The sequence below is a fragment of the Heloderma suspectum genome, chromosome 7 (genome assembly GCF_057233095.1).
Source record: "Heloderma suspectum isolate Gila_16-S chromosome 7, 16-S_ref, whole genome shotgun sequence".
Classification (NCBI taxonomy): Eukaryota; Metazoa; Chordata; class Lepidosauria; order Squamata; family Helodermatidae; genus Heloderma; species Heloderma suspectum.
In genome coordinates this window covers 42,122,037-42,147,106 of record NC_139464.1, presented here as the reverse complement: position 1 = coordinate 42,147,106, position 25,070 = coordinate 42,122,037, and the positions used below count along the sequence as shown (strand labels likewise).

Genomic DNA, 25,070 nt, shown 5'->3' with positions numbered 1-25,070 from the left:
TAGCCCAAGCAACTGGTAATAGATAGCTATCTGTGAAGGGGTTGCTTGTCCTCTATATACCAGTTGCTTGGGGAACATGGGCAGGAGGGTGCTGTTGTGCTCATGTCCTGCTTCTGGGTTCCCCACAGGCAGCTGGTTGGCCACTGTGTGAACAGAATTCTGGACTAGAATTCTGGACCCTTGGTCTGATCCAGCGGGGCTCTTTTTGTGTTCTTTCCACTTTCTGAGCCCGGTTAGCGCCTCTGCAGCTACTTAAATATCATATTTATCCAGGACTGGCTACCATCATCTTCTGTAGCTTGGGGGTGCAATAGAAAAGTCACCATTGGTTACAGTCTTTATATCAGTTCATGTTGCTGTCTTAGTGGGCATTACAGGCAAGCTTGCTCTCTTCCTGACTCTCCAGATTGTGTCCAGGTACCCCAGTGCTGACAAGGGTGTCGGGATGACCTTGCATAGTGCATGGAGTTCACCAGTAAACAGAGGGCTGCAGACCTATTTTGGCAGCTTGCAAGTCCCACACACCTCCTTTAGAGACCCCCCGCCCAACAATAGTCTGTTTTCTCCTGTCTCAAGGAAGCCTGCTATCAAGCTTGCATTTGCCAGTCTTCATTTGCTCTCTTGTATTATTTAACATTACAGAGAAAGTAGACAGAGATGTAGAAGCACAGCTTTTCAGCCCAGAAATATTATTAGGAAGCTAATGGTACTTGATCCATGCATCTTCTTTCTACTGTGTGTTTCTTTGGCAGCTTAGGGGGTCTCAGCTAAATGGGGAGGTGCTGTCCCTGGAGAACTGCACACGGGAGGTAGCTTACCTGAGTCTGTTGCACTGGGATGACCCATCTGCTCTCCTCTTCCTTCCTGATATGAGAGGTAAACTGCTGTAACCACACATGGTATATGTGTTTATCCTGACCTCATCTGAACAGCCAAGGCTGTGTGTATTCAGCACATCTGTGATTGTGCTGGAGAAATATGGAATTGAATAATTGAATATAGAATTCCACATCTTTCAGATTTGGTCTGTCTGTCTGTCTGTCTGTCTGTCATTATCTCCATGTGTCCAGTCCCTATAGTAGGAGAATGAAATCTCAGAATCCTGAGGTGAGGCTGATCCTGTTATAAAAAAATGGTACTTTAGTAAAGTACTCTATGTAATGCTATATTTCTCCATCACACTACCCAAAGCAAAACAGATTATGGACATTATTGCACACAAAGACAAAAATGTCAGATGTACCAGTGTCTATAGTTCCTGATGCATTTCGAGAATGTCTCTTTATCAAGGGCAATTGAAAAATATATAATACAAAAGAATCTTTTAAAAATCTTACTACTTCTTAACTTCTTAACCTTGTGCCTTTCCCCTCTGTATTGTGCAAGATAGCTTGGTGCCCTCTAGATATTTTGGACTCTAACTCCCATAATCCTCAGCCAGCTTGGCCAGTGGTCAGGAATGCTGGGTGTTGTAGTCCCAATAATCTGGAGGGCGTCAGGTTGGGGAAGGAAGTACATCTTGCAACATGTTGTGAATTTAGGCTCGACGGCTGTTAGCCACGACAGCTAAATCAAACCTCTTGTCAGGAGCACCCTTCTGAAATCCTCAAGTAGCCAGAATCAACACACAAAGGCCTCTTTTCCAAGGCTTTATTTCCATTCAACCTGATGATGCTTACAGATGCTAATTGCATGAGCCTAATGAGGGAAACTTAAGAGAGCTGCCTACTTGGGGTTTCTAGCCTTAGTGAATCAGTTGATCTCCATTTGGAGGTAAAGGCGGGAAGCCTCTGAACTTAAGAGCTAGGAGGCGAAAGTCCACCCCCTTCCCGTGGGGCATCGGGGCACAGCTGTTTACATCGCACCAAGCAGGCTGAGTGCCTCCTCTCAGCGCCCTCCATCTCCCACTTGTCCCTATGCTGCGCCTAGCATCCCGAAGCTCCAGTTGTCCCTTCCCCTGCCTGCCAGGGTCACTACCACTCTCAGGAATGTGATCAGGGAGGGGCTGTCCCTCCGGCGGCGCCTCTGAACAGCACGCGGGTTCCTCTCCCATGGTTTCTATCTCTTCCTCAGCATCAGAACTGCTTTGGGGCTCTATGGGCTCCGATCCAACCCTGACACCTCTGTGTTTGGCAATATACCTCTCTATCCTAGGGATGTCAGAGAATTCCACCTGAATTTTAAATGGGATCGAATTCTGACAAATCTGGTCTGCGGAATCCTCCTCGGAATGGGGCGGCCTGGTCAACCTGGACTGGAGCTCATGCAACCCCCCCTTTTTTTTTGTCCGCTGAATGGCAGATTTTACAAAAATAATCATGAGAATAAATCTGTAAATCGGAAATGGAGGAAGAAGAACGCGAACAGCTTTACCCTTTTTATGAGGCATTTTCCCGAGGCTTTCTTTCGCTGGGGCTGAGTCGCGAAGTCCACAGAAATCCTCTGTCTTTTCTGTTTATTGTCTGTGGAGGTGAGGTGAGGTCCGGTCCAGTGAGGTCATGTGAGGTCTGGTGAGGTGAGGTCAGGTCAGGTCCGGTGAGGTCAGGTGACGTCAGGTGACCGGAAGTTACGTGGGGAATCCCCATGAAGGGCTTTACTCTTACGGAGACCGACGGGTGTGTGAAAAGGATTTTTTGGCGGTACTTATGGAATTATTTATGTAGGTTCGGGGAGCCACCCCCCCCGGGGGAATCCGGGGCATGCGGACGGCGGAATGGAGCGGCCCTCAGCTCTGCGAAATCCTCGCGGAGCGGAGGCGCTCTGCAAGGATTCCGGGGGGGGGGGAGGAATGGATTGCCTCCCCCCCCCCGCAGATTCCCCCCTGGAACGGATGGTGGGAAACCTGTACATCTCTACTCTGTCCCAGATGCAGCAGCAGAGGGCCATTGCTCTTGAACCCTACTTGTGGACTTCCCAGAGGCACCTGGTTGGCCATGGTGGGAGACAGGGTGCAGGATGGACTTCCCAGAGGCACCTGGTTGGCCATGGTGGGAGACAGGGTGCAGGATGAGCTGGACCTTTGTTCTGATCTGGCAGGGTTTTTCTTATGTGTGCCCTCTTCTTTTTGCCAGGGTATCAGCCTCTCCAAGAAGCACGAGATGCCGGCCAGAAGATTCCTGGTGACTCGTTCTATGTGCGCGCCAACCTGAGCCTGCTGGAACTGGCAGACCCATCCGCCCTGTGCGTGAAGTGTCGGGAGATCCTCCACGTCACCGACACCTTGCATAAGGGACGGCTGGAGTGGTACTGTGCCCGAGTGGACCCCTTTACCCTCCAGGACCTGGACAGGGGCACTGTACCCAATTACAGCAGGTATTGGGCCACTGGGGGCTCTCTGTCGTTATAGGTCAATGGTTCCTGGGTGTCTCGAAAGGAGAGAAAAGTTCACTGCCTTTCCTCAGGGAGGGACCATTACGGATGTATGAGAATTTCATTTTTACTCACCAAACATGCAGGGATGCCCTGTTCGAAGCTGTGAACGTGAGTGGAAGCATGTGCTTGCTTAAAATATTGACAAATTGTCAAACACATGCTCATGTTTGTCTCACTCCCAATTCCTAGTTTGATTTGTGCAAATTTCCTAATTTGCGCAAATTTCCTCAGTAGACTGTATCAGCCCCGCTTTATTCTGTGGAGGAAATCTGTGCAAATTTTGGGATTGTTGTGCAAATTTGGGGAGTTTTATGCAAATCTCCCATTCGATCGCTGCTCAATGTGTGCAAATTTCCCGTTTGGGCAGAGCAAGCCACGATCGTAAAAATGGATGGGCATCGGGCATGAGATTAGCGGTGAGATGATGTTTGGAGAATCCTAGACCTTGAACATTGCTCATTCGCCCATCCCTAGGGACCATAGCTCAGTGACAGAGCATCCGCCTTCCAGGCAAAAGGTCCCAAGCTCAATCCCTGGTGCCCCCAGTGTCATTTTGTTTTTCAAAGTAACATGTGATGGGAAATATCTCTTTTGGCCTGAGACTCTGGAGAAAACCATCCTTCCCCAACCTGGTGACCTCCAGGTGTTTTGGATGACAACTCCCATCATCTCAGTCCATTAGGCATGCTGGCTGGGGCTATGAGAATCGTAGCCTAAAACATCTGGAGGGCACCAGGTTGCGGAAAGCTGGAGCAGACAATACTGGGCCAGATAGACACATAGTTTGACTTGGTCTAAGGCAGCTTCATATTTTTCCTCACTCCCATTCTAGTTTTGATCATTGCAGCAATTGAATAGCATGAGATGTGCTGGTTCTTAGCCTATGGAGCAGCCTTCTCGAACCTGGTGCCCTCCAGATGTGTTGGGACTGCAACATGATGGCTGAGATTTATGGAAGTTGCAGTCCCAACACATTTGGAGGGCACCAGGTTCGAGAAGTCTGCTATAGAGCTAAGCCCCACCATGATAGGTGCTGTAGGAGAATGAGTTTATAGGAGAACAGATTCTTTTGGTGATGATGGTAGGGAGATGTTTATAGAGCATCTTCTTGCCCAATTAACTTCATCAAGAAAGGTCCTGTTCAGGGCCATCTATTTGAGACATGCAGACAGTTGGAGGCTGCATAAGGGCCTTATGGAACATTCTGCCCACGGAGAATTGCTCAAGTCTAGTCTGCAGGTTTTTAGTCAGTTCTGCAAAACAGTCTTATTTAAACAGGGTTATAAACGTATTTTATAATATTTATGTAATTTCATTGGATTATTTTTAGATGGGCTTGGATTTTTAGAGCGCTAATTGAGTTTTATTTGGTCTTGCACTTTTATTATGTTACCACTGGATTTTTGGAGATGGTGCTGGGTATATATTCCTGGATTAATAAATGTAGATGATTGACTGGGCTGGGTAAAGAAACAAGCGATGGCAGTTTGAGGCAAGTGAGTGGAGGCGCTGCAGCTATTGCAGAGATGGCCTGATAACTATAGGGAATTAGGGTTGCCCAGTACATGGGATTTGGGAGTCCTAGGTCCAAACTGCTGCGCAGCTGGGAATATCCGTCCGATCATTCCTGGCCAGAATCTCTGCACTGACCTTACCCCCAGTATCACTGGGGATGAATGAGTTGAGAACTGTGTAGAGCAGGGGTAGATAGAACTCAGGCTTGTAGGATTAGCTTTGTTTTTCTATTAGAAGCATCTCTGCACCAGCCTAAAATCCTGTATTTAAAATGGGCCTTTCTGCTTCCGTGTTAAGTGCAGCATCATGACGGACTCCTTTTACACATGCTTCCTCCCCCTCCCTTTTCCCTCTTATCTGAGTTTTCCATGTGTTTCATGATACAGCCTCTAGATGGCACTGTGGTCTAGCTCCTCTTATTGCAGCTTTTTGTTTTTCCATGGAGGGAACCCAAGAGGAACACAAGCGTGGTAATTTGATAGCTCATTATCTCTGATCTTTTAAAAAAATGGAATAAAGGTCAGTTAGTGCAGGAGATGCCCTGGAGATTGACAACATCATCTAAAACACCCGCAAACTTCCATGAATAACCAATCACAATAGCAGGATAGAATCTCCATGTGAAGAAGCCCTAGAACACCGAGTTCCATAACTGGAGCCAGCTGCGAGAAATGTAGATTTTGTTTTCTTTTAGTACCAGAGTGGAATGGCGTTCACAGTCTTGCCACACAAAAATCAGCTTCTGGTTGCTCCCCCACCCCCACTTCCAGCTTTCTTGATTTTGCCAGTATAATGTAGATCTCTGGGTTATTTGCAGAGATTGGCAAGGGTTTCTGACTCCCAGTAGTTTAACGGGGGTGGTGGGGGTGATTTAGAGTAATTTTGTTGTTGCTCTTGTTAAGCACTTGGCTGCAATCCTTACCTTCCTCGGAGGCCAGCTGATGGCCCTTAGGAGGTGGCATAAGTGCTGCTGCACTGGTGGTGAAGGAGCTCTGCAACTAGGATGACACACTCATGGCAAGCTCTGCTGGTGTACGTGTTCCATTCTGCCAGTGGTGCGGAGGAAAACTGGGCATGTCGGGGACAAGCATGGATTTGCCAGATCCAAAGCCTCCTTGTTCCCCTGACATGGCCAGAAATGCCCCGATACTACACCAACTGTGGGGCTGATGTAGTTATTTCTCTCCCATTGTTGCTGCCTCACACACCTCCCACCCTGGCCACAGCAAAACAGCAGGGGAATGGATCTAGTGGTTGCTCCAGCAACAGATCTCCATCTCCTCTTTGGTGTATATGCAAGGCAGGAGTACTCTGTAATATTTCTTTAGTTGGTGATGTCCGTAATAATAGCTCATTTGTGGTTCCCTCTCTTTATCATCCTGCAGTATCGCATTCTGTTGTGCAACTGACAGGTGGAGCTCTGCATCTGAAGGGGAGATAGGAGTGGGCTTGATTCTCAATGGCACCCATTAAGTTCTGTGGAATGAAATATAAAGGTGGCAGTTGGCAAGATTGTTGGCAAAAGGGCAATCCCTTTCTCCTCTCCTCAAGAAACCGGGCTCCCACATTGTAGGGGAGCAGGTTTAGCACCCACTACAGCAATCTCCCTGAGTACACCCCTTTACTGTCTCCCATAGAAGTGAATGGCTACATTTGGAAGTGGGAAAAATTAAGGTGCTACATTTTGGGCCACTGTTACAGTTGGGGCCAAACCTGCCCTTGCTTGTGACACTGGATAGTTTAGTCTCTAGTGAGAGGGACTTCAGAAGGAGGACCAAATGTGCACCTGTGTTTCTGTGTGTCATTATGTGCAACAGGAGCTGTGGCTAGTTGTAGCCATTCTGGCTCTTGCCATGTATGGATGAGAGAAATCTCAGTCAGCTTTGTTCACAAAAGGGCCATGTGAATGATACATTTCTGTGCATCTGAGTACCTCTGTGTGCCTATTGAGAGTAGTTGGCCATGCTGTGCTGCTTCCATCTCACTCTGGACTGCCAGTGAACTGGTTTTCAATTACTGTCATCCTTTCAGGGCCCACCAGCTCTTGAAGATCCAAGTAGCGGCCCGTCAAAAAGGCTGCAGGACTAAGGTGAGCCAGAGGTGAGAGATTGGGCGGGGGGGGGGGGGATGCCTGGGTTTGAAAGAAAGAACTAGCCATTCATGGTTGATCTTGGTGACCTTGTAGGTTATGCTGGGTCATTGTTTACAGACTCTGACAGATATGTCCTTGCATGAGGCTGTTGACGTGAGTGGGGATGCTGTTTGTAGGCTGTGCACAAGAAAAAGTGCTCTTGGCCTAGGCTCAGCCTTGGAACCTGTTTGCAGTCAGTGGAGGCAGGTGGCTCTGATGTCAGTGGGGTGGTGAATCCGCTCCAAGTTTCAGTCAGAACTCTAAAGGGTTCTGTACACCTTGGATAGCTCCTTTAGAGTTCTCACTGGTTCTGACTGAAACCTGGAGCGGATTTACTGCCCCACTGACATCGGAGCCACCAGCCTTCCCTGCTTGCAGTGCGGGGGCAGTACGATGTAGTGGACAGAATATAGAAATTGGACCAGAGAGACCTGGCTTCAGATCCCCATTCAGCCTCAAAGCTCTCTGGGTGCCGTTGGGCCAGTCACGCTTTCTCCCTCAGGTGTTCTGTTCCAGGAGCCCTGTCACTACAAGGGCCTAGTGTTGTTGGGCATTGTGAGCTCTGAGTTGCAGGGTGTCCACTATGGATTTGGTTCACACAGAGGTCTTGGGGCAAGTCAGGTTCAGTTGGATTTCAGCCAAGCAGGAGTCAGGTTTTCCATGGAACCAGAGCAGCACCATGGAGAGCTCCACATGACATTGTGGCTGGAAGCCAGATAAGCTTGCCTGTATATTGCTCCAACAATGAGCCATAGGTATGATTTTGGGTTCCTTTCGGCTGGTTAGTCTTGCTCCCATACTGATCGAGGCCTTCTCTCTTAAAGGGGTCTGGTCTGTTTCAGCAGCTTCAGGCTGCAGTGTGATGGTATCTTCATGGCTGGGCTCCTTAGCATCTGAGGATGACAATGCGACCTCCTCCAGACACAGGGAGGTGTGGGTGGTCACTGAGGTCTTCCCTGGGGAGGTGGAAACCTCACAACATTGTTTAGTATTTGAGCCTTCTCCCTGTTCTGTTAACTCAAGGGCTTTGTTGTCTGAGGATGAGGGGTCAGGGTCCTGTGCCATGACATCAGGCTAGCCTAACTCACAGGGTAGGAGCAATTTGGACATCCCCATGTATGCCAGCCTGAGCTCCATGGGTGGAGGGCCAGAAACAAATGTGGATATTCATACTAATACTAATAACAAGGCACTCTGTTCTGGAATCTGTGATGTACCATTGAACATGCACAAAGCATGCACAAAGCATTCAAAGTCCCTTTGAACATGCACAAAGCATTTTTCTCTCACAGTTGAATAACTGAATTGCACACATCTGGGACTGTGGGAAAAAACATAGGGCGGTATCCAACGGTGTCATTCCATTAGCGGAAATGATGTTGTGCTAGTGGGAACTAGGTTCTGAACTATGTGTAAGAGAAGAATCGAAATTAAGTTACGGTTGCGCAAGTAAAATTGTGCAAGTGGTTGTGCATTATGCTTGTGCAACCTGTTGTGCAACTGCTTGTGCAACCAGTTCCACAAATGTAATGGGCAAACGCTTGTGCAACGGAAAGAATCAGTGGAGCTCCGTTCGTGCTATTTGAGTTTGTGGAATGACACCATTGGATACTGCCCATAATGTTTGTAAGCTACCTCAGATGGCTGGAAATGTGGGATATGTGGGATATAAATGTTTTAGATGCATTTCTGTTGAGAGGATTTTAACCCCTGACATCCCTTATTTTAGGAAAGAAGCGCTGATCTTGGCTTAGGGGGCTCCCCATAGCAAAACCTGAAAAAACAACAACCAACCATCCCACGCTCGCTGGTCTAGGCCTTGTCCACTCACTATAAACCTTGCAGCAACCATAGGGTCCTGTTCTCTGACATCATGCTGGCTGGGGATGATGGGAGTTACAGTCCGACACATCTTGAGGGCATCAAGATGGGGAAGGCTGCTCTGAGCTGTGGCACTTTGACAGGGTAGGGACTGGGAGGGCTGATTTCCTGCTCTCGTGGGGTGTGGGGACAACTCTGCAACATGGGGCCAAGTGCAGTGGTGGCCACTGTTGTCCCCACTGGTGCAGCATTTCCTTAGGGGCAGGGTTGTCTTATTTGAGATGCAAAGCAACGCCATGCATTGTTATCTCAAGGTGCGTCTGGAAGGAAAATGGTTTGGGGAGAAATCTTAATTGCTGATATGCCCCTCCTCGCTTGGGGAGTTGTACCTCGAGACAGAGTTTATTTAGCTTGCAGTAATAAACATGTAGCTGTCATTTTGCAAGCATCTGAGCGATGTGTTCTTTGTTCTTTCTCTCCCGCCTCCCTTCCCTTCCCCCTTTGTTCCATTCAGCTGAAGAAACGAGCTCTGGACCCGCTTCGCCTAGTGAAACACAAGCGGCAGGGAGAGGCCCCTTGGAAGGACACTTGCCCAGGTGAATTACAGCCCCTGATCTCTGCCCTCACACGGATGGAAAGAGGCTTGCTTTTGAGCAGCAGAGGCTGGTGGCTCCGATGTCAGTGAGGCAGTGAATCTGCCTTGGATAGGTTTGCACCTTGAATGTCTCCTTTAGAGTCCTGACTGGTTCTGGCTGAAACCCAGAGCAGATGCACTGCCCCACTGACATTGGAGTCACCAGCCTCTACTGCTTTTGAGTTATGCTGTCATTTCACATAAGTAAGCCCCAGGGGACAGTTCTGCCTCCCACAGGAAGTACTGTATATACCAGAGCAGTGTGAATTTTGCATATTTGTGTTTTATTTACGTACGCATTTATTTATGAAGATTTATACCCCACTCTACAATCCCATTATTAGGGCAACTAACCATAAAATGTTAAAAAAACGCAATAAAATAGCTAACACATAAAAATAAACAAATAAAAGGGCAAGTCTATAAAATCAACATTAAAATAATATATGTATGAGCCAGAGAGAAGCAGATCAGAAAAAGTTAAAAAGGCCAGGAAAACAAAAAAAGCCTTTGCCTGGTGCTAGAAACCCATCAGAGTGGGTGCCAAGTGAGCCTCCCTGGGGACAGTGTTCCAAAGCCAGGGTGCTACCACTGAAAAGGCCCTTTCCCTGTAACCACCTCAGCTGGCAGGGGAACTTGGAGAAAGGTCCCTGATGATGATCTCAAAATTGGATGATGTTGGAATCTGGTGCATGTCAAAAACATTCCCCTACTCCTCATATATACATATATATATATATATATATATGTGTGTGTGTGTGTGTGTGTGTGTGTGTGTGTGTATTTATTTTCCCACACAGCTGTAGATGAGTTAATGTATCTGAGTGTAGTAGGTTCTTTCCTGCAACCCCGCCCCCCCATGCTACAATACTTAAGAATACTTAAAAAATACTTTAAAAAACATAATGCAATCCTATGCATGTTTAGACTGAAAAAATTCCTACAACTCCCAGCATTCCAAAGCCAGCATGGCTAGCTGGGGCATTCTGGGAGTTGTAGGACTTCTTTTCTGTCTAAACATGCATAGGATTGCACCCTTAGCCCTTACGGTGTCACAAGACTCCTTGTGCTTTGAACATAAACAGGCAGTGCCCTGTCAAATCTCACAAGCCAGAGCAGGCCAAACAGCTCTCCCCCTCTCACCATTATCATGGTTAATGCAGCCATTAAAAGTTTAGGGGTCCTTCCCCTGTATCAGGAATGGGGATGGTGCAGTCCTCCAGATGTTTTGGCCTACAACTCCCATCATCCTTCACCATTTGCAATGCTGGCTAGGGAGTTACAGTCCAACTACATCTTGAACACACCTTCGCCACCCCTGCCCTATATTGAATCTCAGTCCTCTGCTCACCTCTTGTGCTCACCAAAGTCACCCTTCTGTCCACAGATGGAGTTGTAAAACCTTATAGTCCAGTACGCCCCCTGCTGGTTCAGTCCCGTCGCCCCGCTGTGCTCTCACCTGGCTGCTTAGCACCACGGCTCATTAGGAACCTTCTGGACCTCCCTTCTTCGCATCAGGACTTCTACTTGTGCCCAGCTGGTAAGCTGGAAAGGTTGAGTGACTTGACCAGGCCCAGGGGTGGAGTCAGAAACATGAAAAACAGGTGCCCTTCCTTTGTGATCTTTCACCTTGAGACCACTCCTAGAAATGAACCTTCGGCAGGGCTGGCCCTGCCATTGGGCAGAGTGAGGTGAGGGCCTCAGGCAGCAGATGCTGGTGGGCAGCAGTGGCAGCCTCTGGCTGTTTATCCTGAACTCCCTGTCTCTTCCTCTTCATTGGAGGACAACGCTGAGTATTCCGTGCAATCTGTCCTGCACTCCCTACGTTAGTCTGTTCTCCAGTGGAGTCTGGTGGCTCTGATGTCAGTGGGATGGTGAATCTGCCCCAGGTTTCAGTCAGAACTCTAAAAGAGCTATCCAAGGTGCACCTTGGATAGCTCCTTTAGATTTCTGACTGGTTCTGACTGAAACCTGGAGTGGATTCATCGCCCCACTTACATTAGAGCCACCAGACTCCACTGGCGTCCTCCCAGGTATAGCGGAGGACACTATCCCACTGCAAATGTTGAAGTAAATTTCGGCTCCCAGTTCACCCAGCTTCTGTATGCGGAATGAGGAGGGACGCCATCTTGTCAACTTCAGGCAGCAAAATGTCTCAGGCTGGCCCTGACCTTTGATTTGATAATCTTTACTCCTTCTGCAGGAAGCATGTGAGCATCTTCTTTTGCTCTGACCAAGCATCTTTCATCTGTGTCTTGAAGGAGAGAGAGGGGGAGAGAGGAGAGGCTTTGACAGGGCTTTGTGCATCGGGTCCTACTGCATATGAGGCCCACAATGCAGGGGGGTCCATAGTCTGCTGCACGAAAAACAGAATTCTGAGAATTTGCATTCATGTAGAGAGAACCCAACCCAGCCCAGCCCAGCCCAGCCCAGCCCAGCCCAACCCAACCCAGCCCAACCCATGCTTTCAGCAAAAAGGGTTGCTGTTTTGGGAGCGCTGCCTGCTCATGCATTTATTCCCACAAGCCAGCCTGGGACCTGTCAGTGAATTGGGAGACACTGGGACTGTGTGGTTATGATTCTTGTAATTGCATGTTATGGGCAAAGCCACAGGAGGCTTGTTCTGGGTCAAGGGCAGGGCCAATGGGTGGTTCATGAAGAAAGGTGGTCTTCGGTTGGTGGATGCCCTTCACAAAAATATTGGGAACTGCAGTGCAGTCGTCTAGACCAGCCTTCCTCAACCTGGCGCCCTCCAGGTGTGCTGAACTACAGATCCCATCATCCCCAGCCAGCACGGGCATTGGCCTTGCTGACTGGGGACAATGGGGGCGGTAGTCCTGCACATCTGGAGGGCGCCAGGTTGAGGAAGTCTGGTCTAGACCAGAGGTGCGCAGTATGCGGCCCATGGGCCACATATGCCCCCTGGCATCTAGCGTGGCCCCCGCTGCTGCACTGCCCCCAACATCGTCCGTTTGCCAATTGAAAACAAGCTAACTTTATCCCTTTTAAGCCTCTGTCACGGGTTGCTGCTGAAATTCTGTGGCAAAGTGCTGCCCTTCCAAATTTGGGCAGTCGTGGTAGGAGTGTGGTGGGGGGAGGGGGAAGTGGCCCCCAGACCTTGTGAAGTTGCCCATCCCTAGTCTAGACAAAGAGCTTCCAGCAACTCTTTTCTTTCCTGATGGGCTTGTCCACTGCTCCTATTGCTTTACCGCCCTTCTCTACACATGCTTTCCTTTCCCTTCTCTTCCCTTGCAAATAATAATAATAGTAATAAAGGTGCAGAGGAGGTCAAAAACTGGAAAAAGAAGCAAGTTGATAAATACCTTGAGATTTGCATAATTCACAGCTCCCTCTTTTACATGTTTACTCAGAAGTAAGTCCCAGTGTGTTCAGTGGGCCTTACTCCCAGGAAACTGTTCATAGGATTGTAGCCCAAGGCGTCCATCCCCTGCACATGTAACTTGGAAGTAAATGTCAGTGAATCCAGTGGGGCTTACTTCTGATTAAAGATACGTCAGAGGATGGAGGCTGCATGTCTCAGCCCAGCATTTGGAAGTCTTTTGTTGTGCACAACCCAGGCTTACTGGCATTTTTCCTCTTAAGACTAATCTCTTGTTGCTGTTGTTGCCTCCATTCACAGATGCTCTTGATGAACAAAGACTCTCCTCTGGCTCCTGCAAGACTATTAATGCTGATAGTATCTCTCCAAGCCAGAGGGATTATGGGAGGATCCGCACTATCCAGGAGGCTATGGAAAAGGTGAGGAAGTAGAGCACAGCAACTTCAAGGCTGAGAGGCAGGGCTGGATTAAGTGTTATGCTAAGTATGCTTTAGGGTGGGACCCCAGCCAAACTGAAGCCCCCTTTCCTTGTAATACTACCCGAGTGACTCTTTGTGGAGAGATAATCTAAACCGCTCCCTATGCTAGCCTGTTAAAATGCTCCTTAGAGCACGGAGTGTCGTGGCCGTGTTCTCAAATGTGGGAAATGCAGTGAGGAACTGAATGGGCCACACCCTCCATTTCTTGGTGGATTTCCAATCTGGGATCAGCAAGGCAGGGGGAAGAAGGTATGAGCTGATTTGGTGAGAGAAAGCAAAGGAGATATTTTTTCCATAGGAATGAGAGAGGAATGGAATCCAGAATCCAGGTCATAAGAAGAGCTATGCTAGATCAGCCTTGTGTTCCCTTAGTGGCCAACCAGATCACAGAATCATAGAATAGTAGGGTTGGAAGGGACCTACAAGACCCTCTAATCCAACCCCCTGCTCAATGCAGGAATCCAAGTCAAAGCATCCCTGACAAGTGGCTGTCCAGCCTATTCTTGAATGCCTCCAGTGTGGGAGAGCCCACCACCTCCCTAGGTAATTGGTTCCATTGTCATATTGCTCTAACAGTCAAGACATTTTTCCTGATGTCCAGCTGGAATCTGGCTTCCTGTAACTTGAGCCCATGATTCTGTGTCCTGCACTCTGGGATGATGGAGAAGAGATCCCGTCCTTCCTCTCTGTGACAACCTTTCGAGTACTTGAAGAGTGCTATCATATCTCCCCTCAGTCTTCTCTTCTCAAGGCCAAACATGCCCAGTTCTTTCAGTCTCTCCTCATAGGGCCTTGTTTCCAGTCCTCTGATCATCTTTGTTGCCCTCCTCTGAACCCTCTCCAGCTTGTCTGCATCCTTCTTAAAGTGTGGTGCCCAGAAATGGACAGAGTACTCCAGATGAGGCCTAACCAGTGCTGAGTAGAGGGGAACTAGTACTTCATGTGATTTGGAAGCTACACTTCTATTAATGCAGCCCAAAATAGCATTGGCCTTTTTTCCAGCCACATTACATTGTTGGCTCATACTCAGCTTGTGATCTACAACAATACCAAGGTCTTTCTCGCTTGTAGTGTTGTTGAGCCAAGTATTCCCCATCTTGTAACTGTGCATTTGGTTTCTTTTTCCTAGGTGCAGAACTTGGCATTTATCCCTATTAAATGTCATTCTGTTGTTTTCAGCCCAGCACTCCAGCCTATCAAGATCACTTTGCATTCTGTTTCTGTCTTCCAGGGTATTAGCTAGCCCACCCAATTTTGTGTCATCTGCAAATCTGATAATCATTCCCTGCACCTCCTTATCCAAGTCATTGATAAAAATGTTGAAGAGCACTGGGCCCAGGACTGAGCCCTGTGGTACCCCACTTGTTACCTCTCCCCAGTTTGAGAAGGTCCCATTGATAAGCACTCTTTGAGTCCGATTCTGTAGCCAACTGTGGATCCACCTGATAGTTGTTTCATCTAGCCCACTTTGAGCTAATTTGCTAATCAGGATATCATGGGGCAATTTGTCAAAAGCCTTGCTGAAGTCGAGTTATATTATGTCCACAGCATTCCCACAGTCCACAAGGGAGGTTACCTGATCAAAAAATGATATCAGATTCATCTGGCAGGATTTGTTCTTGACAAATCCATGTTGGCTTCGAGTAATCACGGTGCTTACAAACTGATTGCTTTATAATCTGCTCTAGAATTTTCCCAGGGATTGATGTCAAACTGACTGGTCTGTAGTTCCCAGGTTCCTCCTTTTTGCCCTTTTTGAAGATAGGGACAACGTTAGCCCTCCTCCAGTCATCTGGCACTTCCCCCGTCCTCCATGATTTCTCAAAGAGAATAGACAGCGGTTCTGAGAGTTCTTCTGCCAGTTCCTTTATCACTCTAGGGTGCAGTTCATCTGGCCCTGGAGATTTGAACTCATTCAAAGTAATGAGGGGTTCCTTGACCATATGCCTATCAATCTCAAGCTGCAATCCTGCTCCTTCGGCCTGTACTTTGCCTTTGCCAAGGGGGCTCATAGAACTTCTTTTGGGAGAAGACTGAGCTGAAGTAGGAATTGAGCACTTCTGCCTTTTCTTTGTCATCTGTTATAATTTTGCCATCCTTATTTAATAGTTGAACCACCATTTCTTTCCTGTCTTTTCCTACGCAAATATCTGAAGAAAGCCTTTTTGTTGCTTTTAGCATCCCTCGCTAACCTCAGCTCGTTCTCAGCTTTAGCCTTCTTGATGCCGGAGCCATTGCTGCAATTCTGTGCTACCTGCCTGTACTCTTCCCTTGTAGCTTGGCCTTCCTTCCACTTCCTGTATGTGTCCTTTTTTGTTTTCCGGTCATCTCTAAGCTTTTGGTGAAGCCACATTGGCTTCTTCTGTTGTCTTCCACCTTTTTTCCTTGTTGGAATTATTTGTAAGTGTGCCTTGAGAATTTCCTTTTTTAAAAACTCCCCCCCCATCTTGGACTCCTTTTCTCATTAGAGTTGCTTGCCATGGGACCTTATTTATCATTGTTCTGAATTTATTAAAATTGGCTTTCCTAAAATCCAGGGGATATGTTTAGCTACACTCGGCTTTTGCTTCCTTTAGAATCAAGAACTCAAGTATAACATGGCCACTTTCCCTCAGAGTTCTCGTAACTGCTAGTTTATCCACTAAGTCATCTCTGTTGGTTAGGATTAAGTCCAGGATAGTCGATCCTCTAGTTCCTTCCTCCTCTTTCTGTAGGAGGAAATATCAGCAACACAAGTCAGGAATTTCTTGGAGGGGCCATGTTTTGCAGAATTTGTCTCCCAACAAATATTGTGGAAATTGAAGTCCCCCATTACTACTACATCATGCTTCCTTGAAACACTGGCAATTTGCTTTTCAAAAGTTTCATCTTTGCCTTCTCCTTGATTGGGTGGCTGGTAGTAGACTCCGACAACCATGTTCCTTTTATTCTTTGCTCCATGTATTTTAACCCAGATGCTCTCGATGGGGCTACCAAGCTCATCCTCCTGTATTTCTGTGCAGAGATATTAAAATCCTAAAAGACAATGCTGTTAAAGTGCTGCATTCAATATGCCAACAAATTTGGAACACTCAACAGTGGCCACAGGACTGGAAAAGTTCAGTTTACATTCCAATTCCAAAGAAGGGCAATGCCAAAGAGTGTTCAAACTACCGCACAATTGCGCTCATTTCACATGCCAGCAAGGTTATGCTCAAAATCCTACAAGCTAGGCTTCAGCAGCGTGTGAACCAAGAACTACCGGAAGTACAAGCTGGGTTTCGAAGAGGCAGAGGAACTAGAGATCAAGTCGCCAACATTTGCTGGATCATGGAGAAAGCAAGAGAATTCCAGAAAAACGTCTATTTCTGCTTCATTAACTACGCTAAAGCCTTTGATTGTGTGGATCACAACAAACTGTGGCAAATTCTTAAAGAGATGGGAGTAGGGATGGACGGAACACTTACCTTCTGTTCTGTTCTGTTTCCACGGTGGGGGGGAGGCGCTCCATCCCTCCCCCCGGAATCCTCGATGGGGGGGGAGGCGATCCGGTCCTCCCCCCTGGAATCCTGCCTGACCGGCTCCGCTCTGCGGCCGAGCCGCCGGCCGACTCCGGCCGCCCGCAGCCAGACATCCGGCCACTGGGTAGCCCTGCAGGGACGCAAATGGTGGCTGTTGTAGCCGCCGCCATTTGCGTCCCTGTATTTAGCCGTGATAGGCTACGTAAGTATTTACATAGCCTATCATGGCTATGAAGAGGAGGAAGCGAATGGCGGCCGCAGGACGGCCGCCATTCGCAAGTCAGCGCGGACGGGAGCAGCTAAGTGCTCCGTTTTGCGTGCCTTTTGTGGGTTGGGGGCAGCGGGGACTTCATCCCGTGCGCCTTTCGTGGGTTGGGGGGGCGGGGGCTTTGTTCCGTGATGGATTTCGGGGGGGCCGAATGCACTGGCATTTGGCCTCACCGAGATCCGTCGTGGAATTCTCTGACTTCCCTAGATGGGAGTACCAGACCACCTTACCTGTCTCCTGAGAAACCTGTATGAGGGTCAAGAAGCAACAGTAAGAACTGGACATGGAACAACCGATTGGTTCAAAATTGGGAAAGGAGTATGACAAGCCTGTATATTGTCACCCTGCTTATTTAATTTATATGCAGAGTATATCATGAGAAACGCTGGGTTGGATGAATCACAGGTGGGAATTAAGATTGCCAGGTGAATTATCAACAACCTCAGATATGCAGACGATACCACCCTAATGGCAGAAAGCGAAGAGAATCTAAAGAGCCTCTTGTTGAGGGTGAAAGTGGAGAGTGCAAAAGCTGGTTTGAAACTCAACATTAAAAAAACTAAGATCATGGCATCTGGCCCCATCACTTCCTGGCATATAGAAGGGGAAGAAATGGAAGCAGTGACAGATTTTACTTTCTTGGGCTCCAACATCACCGCAGACGGTGACTGTAGCCATGAAATTAAAAGACGCTTGCTCCTTGGGAGGAAAGCTATGGCAAACCTAGACAGCATAGTAAGAAGCAGAGACATCACCTTGCCGACAAAGGTCCATCTAATCAAAGTTATGGTTTTCCCAGTAGCAACGTATGGCTGTGAGAGCTGGACTATAAGGAAGGCTGAGCGCCGAAGAATTGATGCTTTCGAACTGTGGTGCTGGAGAAGACTCTTATGAGTCCCCTGGACTGCAAGGAGGTCAAATCAGTCCATCCTAAAGGAAATCAACCCTGAGTGCTCATTGGAAAGACAGATACTGAAGCTGAAGCTCAAATACTTTGGCCACCTAATGCGAAGAGAAAAGTCACTGGAAAAGACCCTGATGCTGGGAAAGATTGAAGGCAAAAGGAGAAGGGGACAGCAGAGGATGAGATGAGTAGATAGCATCACCGATGCAATGAATATGAACTTGAGCACACTCCGGGAGAGAGTGGAGGACAGGAAGGCCTGGCGTGCTATGGTCCATGGTGTCACGAAGAGTCAGACACAGCTTAATGACTGAACAACAACAACAGTGCAGCTCCAGCTCCCTTTCTGTTCCTTCTGAACAAGTTATATCCTTCAATTGCTGTATTCCAATCATGGGAGTCATCCCACCAAGTCTCAGTTACACCTATCAAGTCATAATTTTCCCTCTTGTATTAAGAGTTCAAGTTTGTTCGGTTTGTTTCCTATACTCTGGGCATTAGTGTATAGACACTGAAGACCATGTGCTTTATAGTCTGGCTTTCTTCCTACATGTTTTTGAAGACTTTTATTGGGCACTATTAAAGCTGTTCTCTCCATTGCGGTGCATGAGCCTTCATCCATTGTTACCCCCAACTTTGCATCTCCCTCCCCCATAGGATCCAGTTTAAAGCCCTCCTGATGGAGTTCTTCATACTGTGGCCAAACACATTCTTTCCAGCCCTTTTAACTTCTGTAAACTGCCCAGAGAGCTTCGGCTATGGGGCAGTATAGAAATGAAATAGATAGATAGATAGATAGATAGATAGATAGTTTGATAGATAGTGAAGGGCAACCCACCCCTTGCAACAGTCCATCTTCCAGGAAGTATAGCCTGTGGTCCCAGAATCCAAATCTCTCATGTTGGCAGCACCTTCATACACCTGGAGTATTTTCCTTTCCCTTTCTATCCCTCTTCTAACTACCGGAAGGATGGATGAGAAAACTATCTGAAAACTATCACGTTCTTGAGTTTCCTTCCCAAAGCTTCAAAGTCTGACGTGATTTCTTCGTAGCTCCGCTTGGCAGTATCATTTGTTCCCACATGGATGAGAAGAAAGGAATACCTATCAGTGGGCTTTATGAGTGTAGGCAATCCTTCAGTCACGTCTCTAATCTGTCCTCGTGGGAGACAGCATACTTGGCAAGTCTATGGGTCTTTGCGACATACTTGGGTTTCAATCCCATGCTGCAAAGAGTCTCCCACTACTACTACTATTCTCTTCTTGTTGTAGGCCTTGGTTTCATTGCCTCTGCTTGACTGACCTTCAGCCTCTTCCTCTCTCTCCTGCGGGGTCCCCTGTAATTCTTCCTCTGCAGGCTGTCCTCCAGTCTCATCTGCAAGTACCTGGAAATGGTTCCATACTGGTGCAGAGTGGCTTCTAGTTCTTCTGCTCCTAACTGTCACCCTTTTGCAAGGAGTATCCTCTACTTCATTTTTCCTTGCCTCAGCATTTTCCTCTTCTGCCTCAGCTTGCTGTTGCTCTTCTGGCTTCTGGTCTTCACTTTGCTGCTGTAGTTCCATTGTTCTAAGTACTCTTCATCTTCTCTTCTTCCCTGGAGGGTCAACACTCGCTGCTCCAGTCCTCTTACCTTTTCTTCCAACAGTATAATCAACTTGCACTTGCTGCACATGTAGGCCATGTTGATCTCAGGCAAGGAAACAAACATTGTACAGACCTTGCAGGTCACCACCACTGGAGAGGCTTTTCCTTCCATAGTCTCTATTCCCTTTATGTTTCTAGCTTTCTGATTGTACTCCGATAGCCTGTGCTTTGTCCTCTATTCACTGTAGGTTAACAACAGAGTCCCACTGGTATGGAAGTGTGTGTTACAAGACAAATAAATTTAAAAAAATGGTTAGGGACCTTCCCCTTGACCTCTCCTGCCGAATTCCTCTGCCGAACTCCTGTTTGCTCTTCCTGTTCATTTGCTGTCTGGGAGCTTGCTTGCTTTTATAGCCCCTAGACCAGCTGGAGCAACTTCCTCTGCTCTGCTCAAGTAGGAGACAGGAAACCTCAGCTAGGAGACAGTAAAGACAGGTGCCGATGGATAGCCCACAAGCAGGACATGAGTGCAAGAGCAGCCTCTCACTCATGTTCCCCAGCAACTGGAATTGAGAGGCATCCTGCCCCTGATACTGGAGGTATCATATAGCCATCATGATTAGCAGCTATTGATAGCCTCATCCTCTATGAATGTATGAATGTCTACTCCTGGACACCTGGACACCTTTACATCCTTTGATCAAGCTGGGATGGAGGACTGAGGTGAAAAGAGGGCTGCCAGTGTCTTGTGGCAGGGCTCCTCTGCCTCTGAGAGCTGCCTAGCAAGCAGAAATATATGGTCTGAAGTTTTTCCAACCTGCAGATGCAACGATGAGGAAAGTTTTGCTTGCTCAATTTCCTTCTGTCGTGTGGCTGTTACACAGGCTAAAAGTTAGCAACCAGAGGAGTGAGAGGTTGTTCCGCCAGAGCAGTGTTTCTCAACCTCGCACCCTCCAGATGTGATGGGCTGCAACTTGCATCATCCCCAGTGGGCTTACTGGCTGGGGTTGATGGGAGTTGTAGTCCATCACATGTGGAGAGCGCCAGGTTGGAGAAGGCTGCATTAGGCTCTGTCAAGCTCCTTGATTGCCTCTGTGCATGCACGCGTATATGTGTGAAAGGAGAGATGCATTGAGAGTAACGTCCATTCAAATAGCATTGCTGAAGTCCTCATTTCATCTAATTTTGTCATCTTTACTGTCACCAGAGGAGGAGTCTTCCCAGTGCAAAGCTGTAAGCTAGTGGGCCCTGTAGGTCTGTAGGGTGATGCTATCCTTGGCTAGCCCGCAGACTGAGTGACCCTGAAGGTGGCTGCAGGGATCCCCTCCCACCCAGACATTTCAGACATCCAGTCTATTATATATCAGCTGACCCTGCCCTTCGATTCTCTTTTTCTCTTCATAGGGTTGGTTGTAAATCCCTTCATTTAATGGAATTACTATTGGAAAAGCAATGATATTTCACACTGTGGGGTTTGATTTAATGTAACTTGTCAGGGACGGGTTATTTCTTTTCCATTTAAATCACTAAATCTGTTGGATTTCCTTGCAGAATAAACACTGCCTGCTAGAGCTGGAGGTCCAGATGGTGAGGGATCTAATTAAAAGTGAAATATACCCCATCATTATCCATGTCGAGGTCACCGAGAAGAACATCAGGGGAGTCAGGTATGAAAAGCCCGTCTCTGGATTGACGCAAGTTATGGTGTGGACGGGAAAAAGCTAATCACTTCCAGTGGATAAGGCAGAAATGTGGGCTGGAAGGGGAGTTTCTGCCCAAACAGGGTAATGGTCTGTTTGGTTACCAGCCTATGTGAGGCTGTTTCTCTCTTGAGGACTTTGGATTGTATTGGTTGCAGGAGGGGGAATATGAAATGTTGCTACAGCAGGGTGTCTTACAGTGTAACCCTGTCCATGTTTTCTCAGAAGTAAGGCCCACTGTGTTCAATGGGGCTTTCTCCCAGTTAAGTGTGCATAAGATTGCGGCCATAATCTTCATGTGGATGCCACTGAACCTTAAGCGGTGGTGTTTGGCTACCTGTTGTAGAAACTGGCGCTGCCCATCCATAATCTTATATGTATATTGGCTGGTTCTCTCTCTCTCTCTCTCTCTCTCTCTCTCTCTCTCTCTCTCTCACCCCCCCCATAGAGCAGTGGTAGGCAACCAGGTGCCCTCCAGATGTTTTGGACTACAGCTCCCATCAGCCCAGCCAGCATGGTCAGGTGTTTTATTTATTATTATATTTATATTTTCCCTTTTTGCCTCTTGCAAAGAACCCAAGGCAGTTCACATGGACCTCCGCCTTCTCTTCATGTTATCCTCACAACAGCCCTGTGAGGTAGGTTGGGCTGAGAGTCAATGACTGGCCCAAAGTAACCCAGTGAGCTTCATGCCTGAGTGGGGACTAGAACCTGGATCTCCTGAGTCCCAGTCTAATGCTCTAACCACCACACTGGCTCTCGATTTTGGGAGCTGTAATCTAAAACATCTGCAGGGCACCAGCTTGCCTATCCCTGAGCTAGAGACCCAGTTTCTCCACCTCATCCCTCTGTGTAAGAGACTGGCTGGGAAAACCACTGTGTCCTGGACAGTAGGTAGATGCAGCCACCAGCTGTTTGAAGTTATTTCTGTTACTGTGGAAACTGGGGAGAAAGAGATGGCAGTGGACAGCAGCTGTCTATGTGCAAGCCTGGTTCACTGTGAAGTTTCTTCACGCTGTCCTGTGCATGAGAGAGAATTGTCCATTGAGATAAGCAGCTGTCTTGCAACTGTGAACTGTCCCTTAGCTTTCATTACAAAACACAGAATAGGTTTCTTACCTTCCATACTACAGTTGTTTCCCCCTCTGCCCCGCCCAGTTGCAGAATAAGCAGATTTTTTGCGCTGAGTGTTCAGAAATTGGAGAGTGGCTGCTCCCGTGTCTAAGAGGACAACTTCTGGCCTCCGCTATCCACCATGGTCTCTGCACGCTGTCCCTTCATGCTGTCCACTACTTGTTGAAAACTCAAACCCTATTTGCAGTGCACTGGCTGAGGCATATACGTCTAGCCTGGAATGTGTGGAGATGTACATTTGGAGGTCTGTCGCAGCCTGGCCGTAGTGTTTGTTGTGAGGCCTTTCCAGAATGAAGTGGGGTGGAGGGAGGTTTGGTTGGTCCAGGGCTATCTCCAGGTTTCGTAGGGCCCTTTGGCAAGACACCCTTAGTGGGCCCCCTCCCAGAGTGAGTCTACCTTCTCACTGCCATTGTCATCAGCTGCTCTTGCTCCCCACCCTCTTCCTCATCATTGCTCCCACTTCCTTGCTGGACAGGCAGAGAGCCAGTGAGCAAGCAGGCAGGGAATCTGCCATTCCTCCTTCTGGTCTGGGTTAGAGTGAGAGGCAGGAGAACAAACAGGTTTCAGTGGTGAAGAGGAGGAGCAAGTCCAGGAGGTTCCTGTTAATGGGCCCCTGCTGGGGTGGAGGCCCTCAGCATGTGCCCAACCATGCCTACCCTTGATGCTGGCCCTGGGCTGGCCCTGGTGCTCTTACTGTATGTGTCCTCGGCTGTCAAATGTTTAAGACAGTTCAGCCAGAAATCATGAACGTTTGCATCTGCTAGCAACACAGTCTAGTAAATTTGTAACTAGTGCAGCCTTTCCTAATGTGGTGCCTTCAAGACATATTGTATTACAACTCCCATCATTCCCAGCCAGCATGCCCATTGGCCTCTGATGGGGGGGAAGGAGCACTGGTACAACGAGCGATGCAAACTCCAACACAAAACATTTGTTTGGCAGCTCCTCAGTTCTTGTGATCAGACCATTACACTTCAACATGCTTAAACTAACATGCTTGACTTAGCCCATCTCTGCTAATGCATTATTCACAGCATCTAGAAGAATATCCTGATGGTGCATTTCTCCTTTTCTGTGCTTCCCTCCTAGGAGATTACTTGGAAAGCCAGGGCAGCGTGATTCCGAGGTGCTAAAGCAGTGCCGGCGGGCCGAATGGTCTCTCCACGCCTTGCCCTGCTCATGGGCCTGGGTGGACCCTCAGTCCTGGGGTAGTGCAGAGGAGCTGGTGAAAGTGGTGCGGGCCCACATCTTCCAGGAGCAGACCAGGGTAGTGTGGGTTGAGGAGAGTGATATGTGATTGGCTTCTTGCTACAGAAAAAGGCGTGATCGTCTTTGGTGGGAGTGGTGAGTCTCTAACATCAAGAGTGGCCTTTGCAGGACAGGGGCTTGGACTCCATGATCCACTGAGGTTCTTCCAAACAGATGATACACTCCATGCATCCTTGGCCCTCAGCGCATGCTTGGCCCGTGTGACTTCTTTGTGGTCTGGTCATTTCTTCGCTAAGCCAGAAAAACTGGAGGAAACCCCTGTGAAAAGTTCTCCTCTGTTTCACCGCCTCCCAGGTCATAAGGATATAAGAAGAGCTGTGCTGGTGGATCAGATAAGAGGCCTATCTGGTCCAGTATTTTCCCCACAGTAGCCAACCAAATGCCTATGGGAAGCTCACAAGCAGGACATGAGTAGAACAGCCTCTTCCCGCTTGTGTTCCCCAGCAACTGGCATAGAGGCCTATTGCCCCTCCCCAACTGGTTGTCACCTAGTTTATCAGCCTCCATCCCACTCTCCCTGGCCCTTCATTCTTCCCTGCGTTCTCTGGGGCTCTTGTCTCTACCTCAGTTCACATCCCAGTGGAAGCGTGTGCTCATGGTCTGAGGGTGTGGGATGGAGAATGCATTCCATGCATACATGCCCCAATGGACACGCAGCGTCCCTTCAGCCGCGGGGACTGTGAGTGGGTTTGTGAGACATCCTCATCGTTGTGAGCTTTTTTTGTGTATAAATTATGAATGGACTCTTTTTATATGCAGGAAGGCCTGCATATAAAAAAAGAGAATTAAATAGCATTTACAATGAAAATGGATGACTGGCTGCTTCTTCCGGCGTTCGCTGAAAGGAAGTGCAGAGAAGGGCCTATTTCATTCTCGCCTTGCCCCTAGGCCTGACTCCTGTTGGTCTTCAGTCCTTCCTGTCTGCCTAGTGTCCTCTTCCTGGTTCTTGTGCTAGCAAAGGCAGAAGCGGTGTAGGTGAACGAACCCTTTCTAGGGTCATGTTGTGGGCATGTAGCCAGCACGACTGTCGTCTGTTCCTGGGCAGTAACTTGTTCCTGCAGCTTTCTCTGGCTGTGCTGTTCTTTCAGAACCAATGGAAGAGTCTGGTTCCAGAAGGGCCTGGGGACGACCAGGTATTGCCCTTTATCCACTCAACAGAGGCTGTTTTTCCCCTTCCACACAGCCCTTCTACTTCATGAGCTAAGACAATGTGCTAAGACCAGGGCTGGACAACAAACTTCCCGCAGGTCAAATGCAGCCTCTGCTGTGGTCCCCCACACCTCCCACCACTCCCATAATTGGGATTGGGGAGAAGGCATCCTTAGCAGCTATGGAGCACCCAAAGGTTCAAGATTAGCGTGTTTGCAAGCAACATTTGACCCTTTTAGCACTCCGTAGTCACCATGGAGCACCAAAGGG

The 25,070-nt window shown here is 48.2% G+C and overlaps 1 protein-coding gene across 5 annotated transcripts in view; it reads left to right on the top strand.

Moving 5' to 3' along the window:
* CARD10 (caspase recruitment domain family member 10) overlaps positions 1 to 24,455 on the top strand; it is a 54,763-nt gene extending 30,308 nt beyond the window's left edge. For all 5 annotated transcript variants that reach the window (XM_084811748.1, XM_084811747.1, XM_084811749.1 and 2 more), the window contains exons 15-22: positions 753 to 876; positions 3,072 to 3,312; positions 6,919 to 6,976; positions 9,354 to 9,435; positions 10,861 to 11,013; positions 13,114 to 13,232; positions 21,100 to 21,215; positions 23,472 to 24,455. In XM_084811748.1, the coding sequence (XP_084667874.1) occupies positions 753 to 876; positions 3,072 to 3,312; positions 6,919 to 6,976; positions 9,354 to 9,435; positions 10,861 to 11,013; positions 13,114 to 13,232; positions 21,100 to 21,215; positions 23,472 to 23,679 (1,101 nt within the window). In that variant the 3' untranslated portion in view covers positions 23,680 to 24,455. The remainder of the gene's footprint in view (positions 1 to 752; positions 877 to 3,071; positions 3,313 to 6,918; positions 6,977 to 9,353; positions 9,436 to 10,860; positions 11,014 to 13,113; positions 13,233 to 21,099; positions 21,216 to 23,471) is intronic.
* The last annotated feature ends 615 nt before the right edge of the window (positions 24,456 to 25,070 follow it).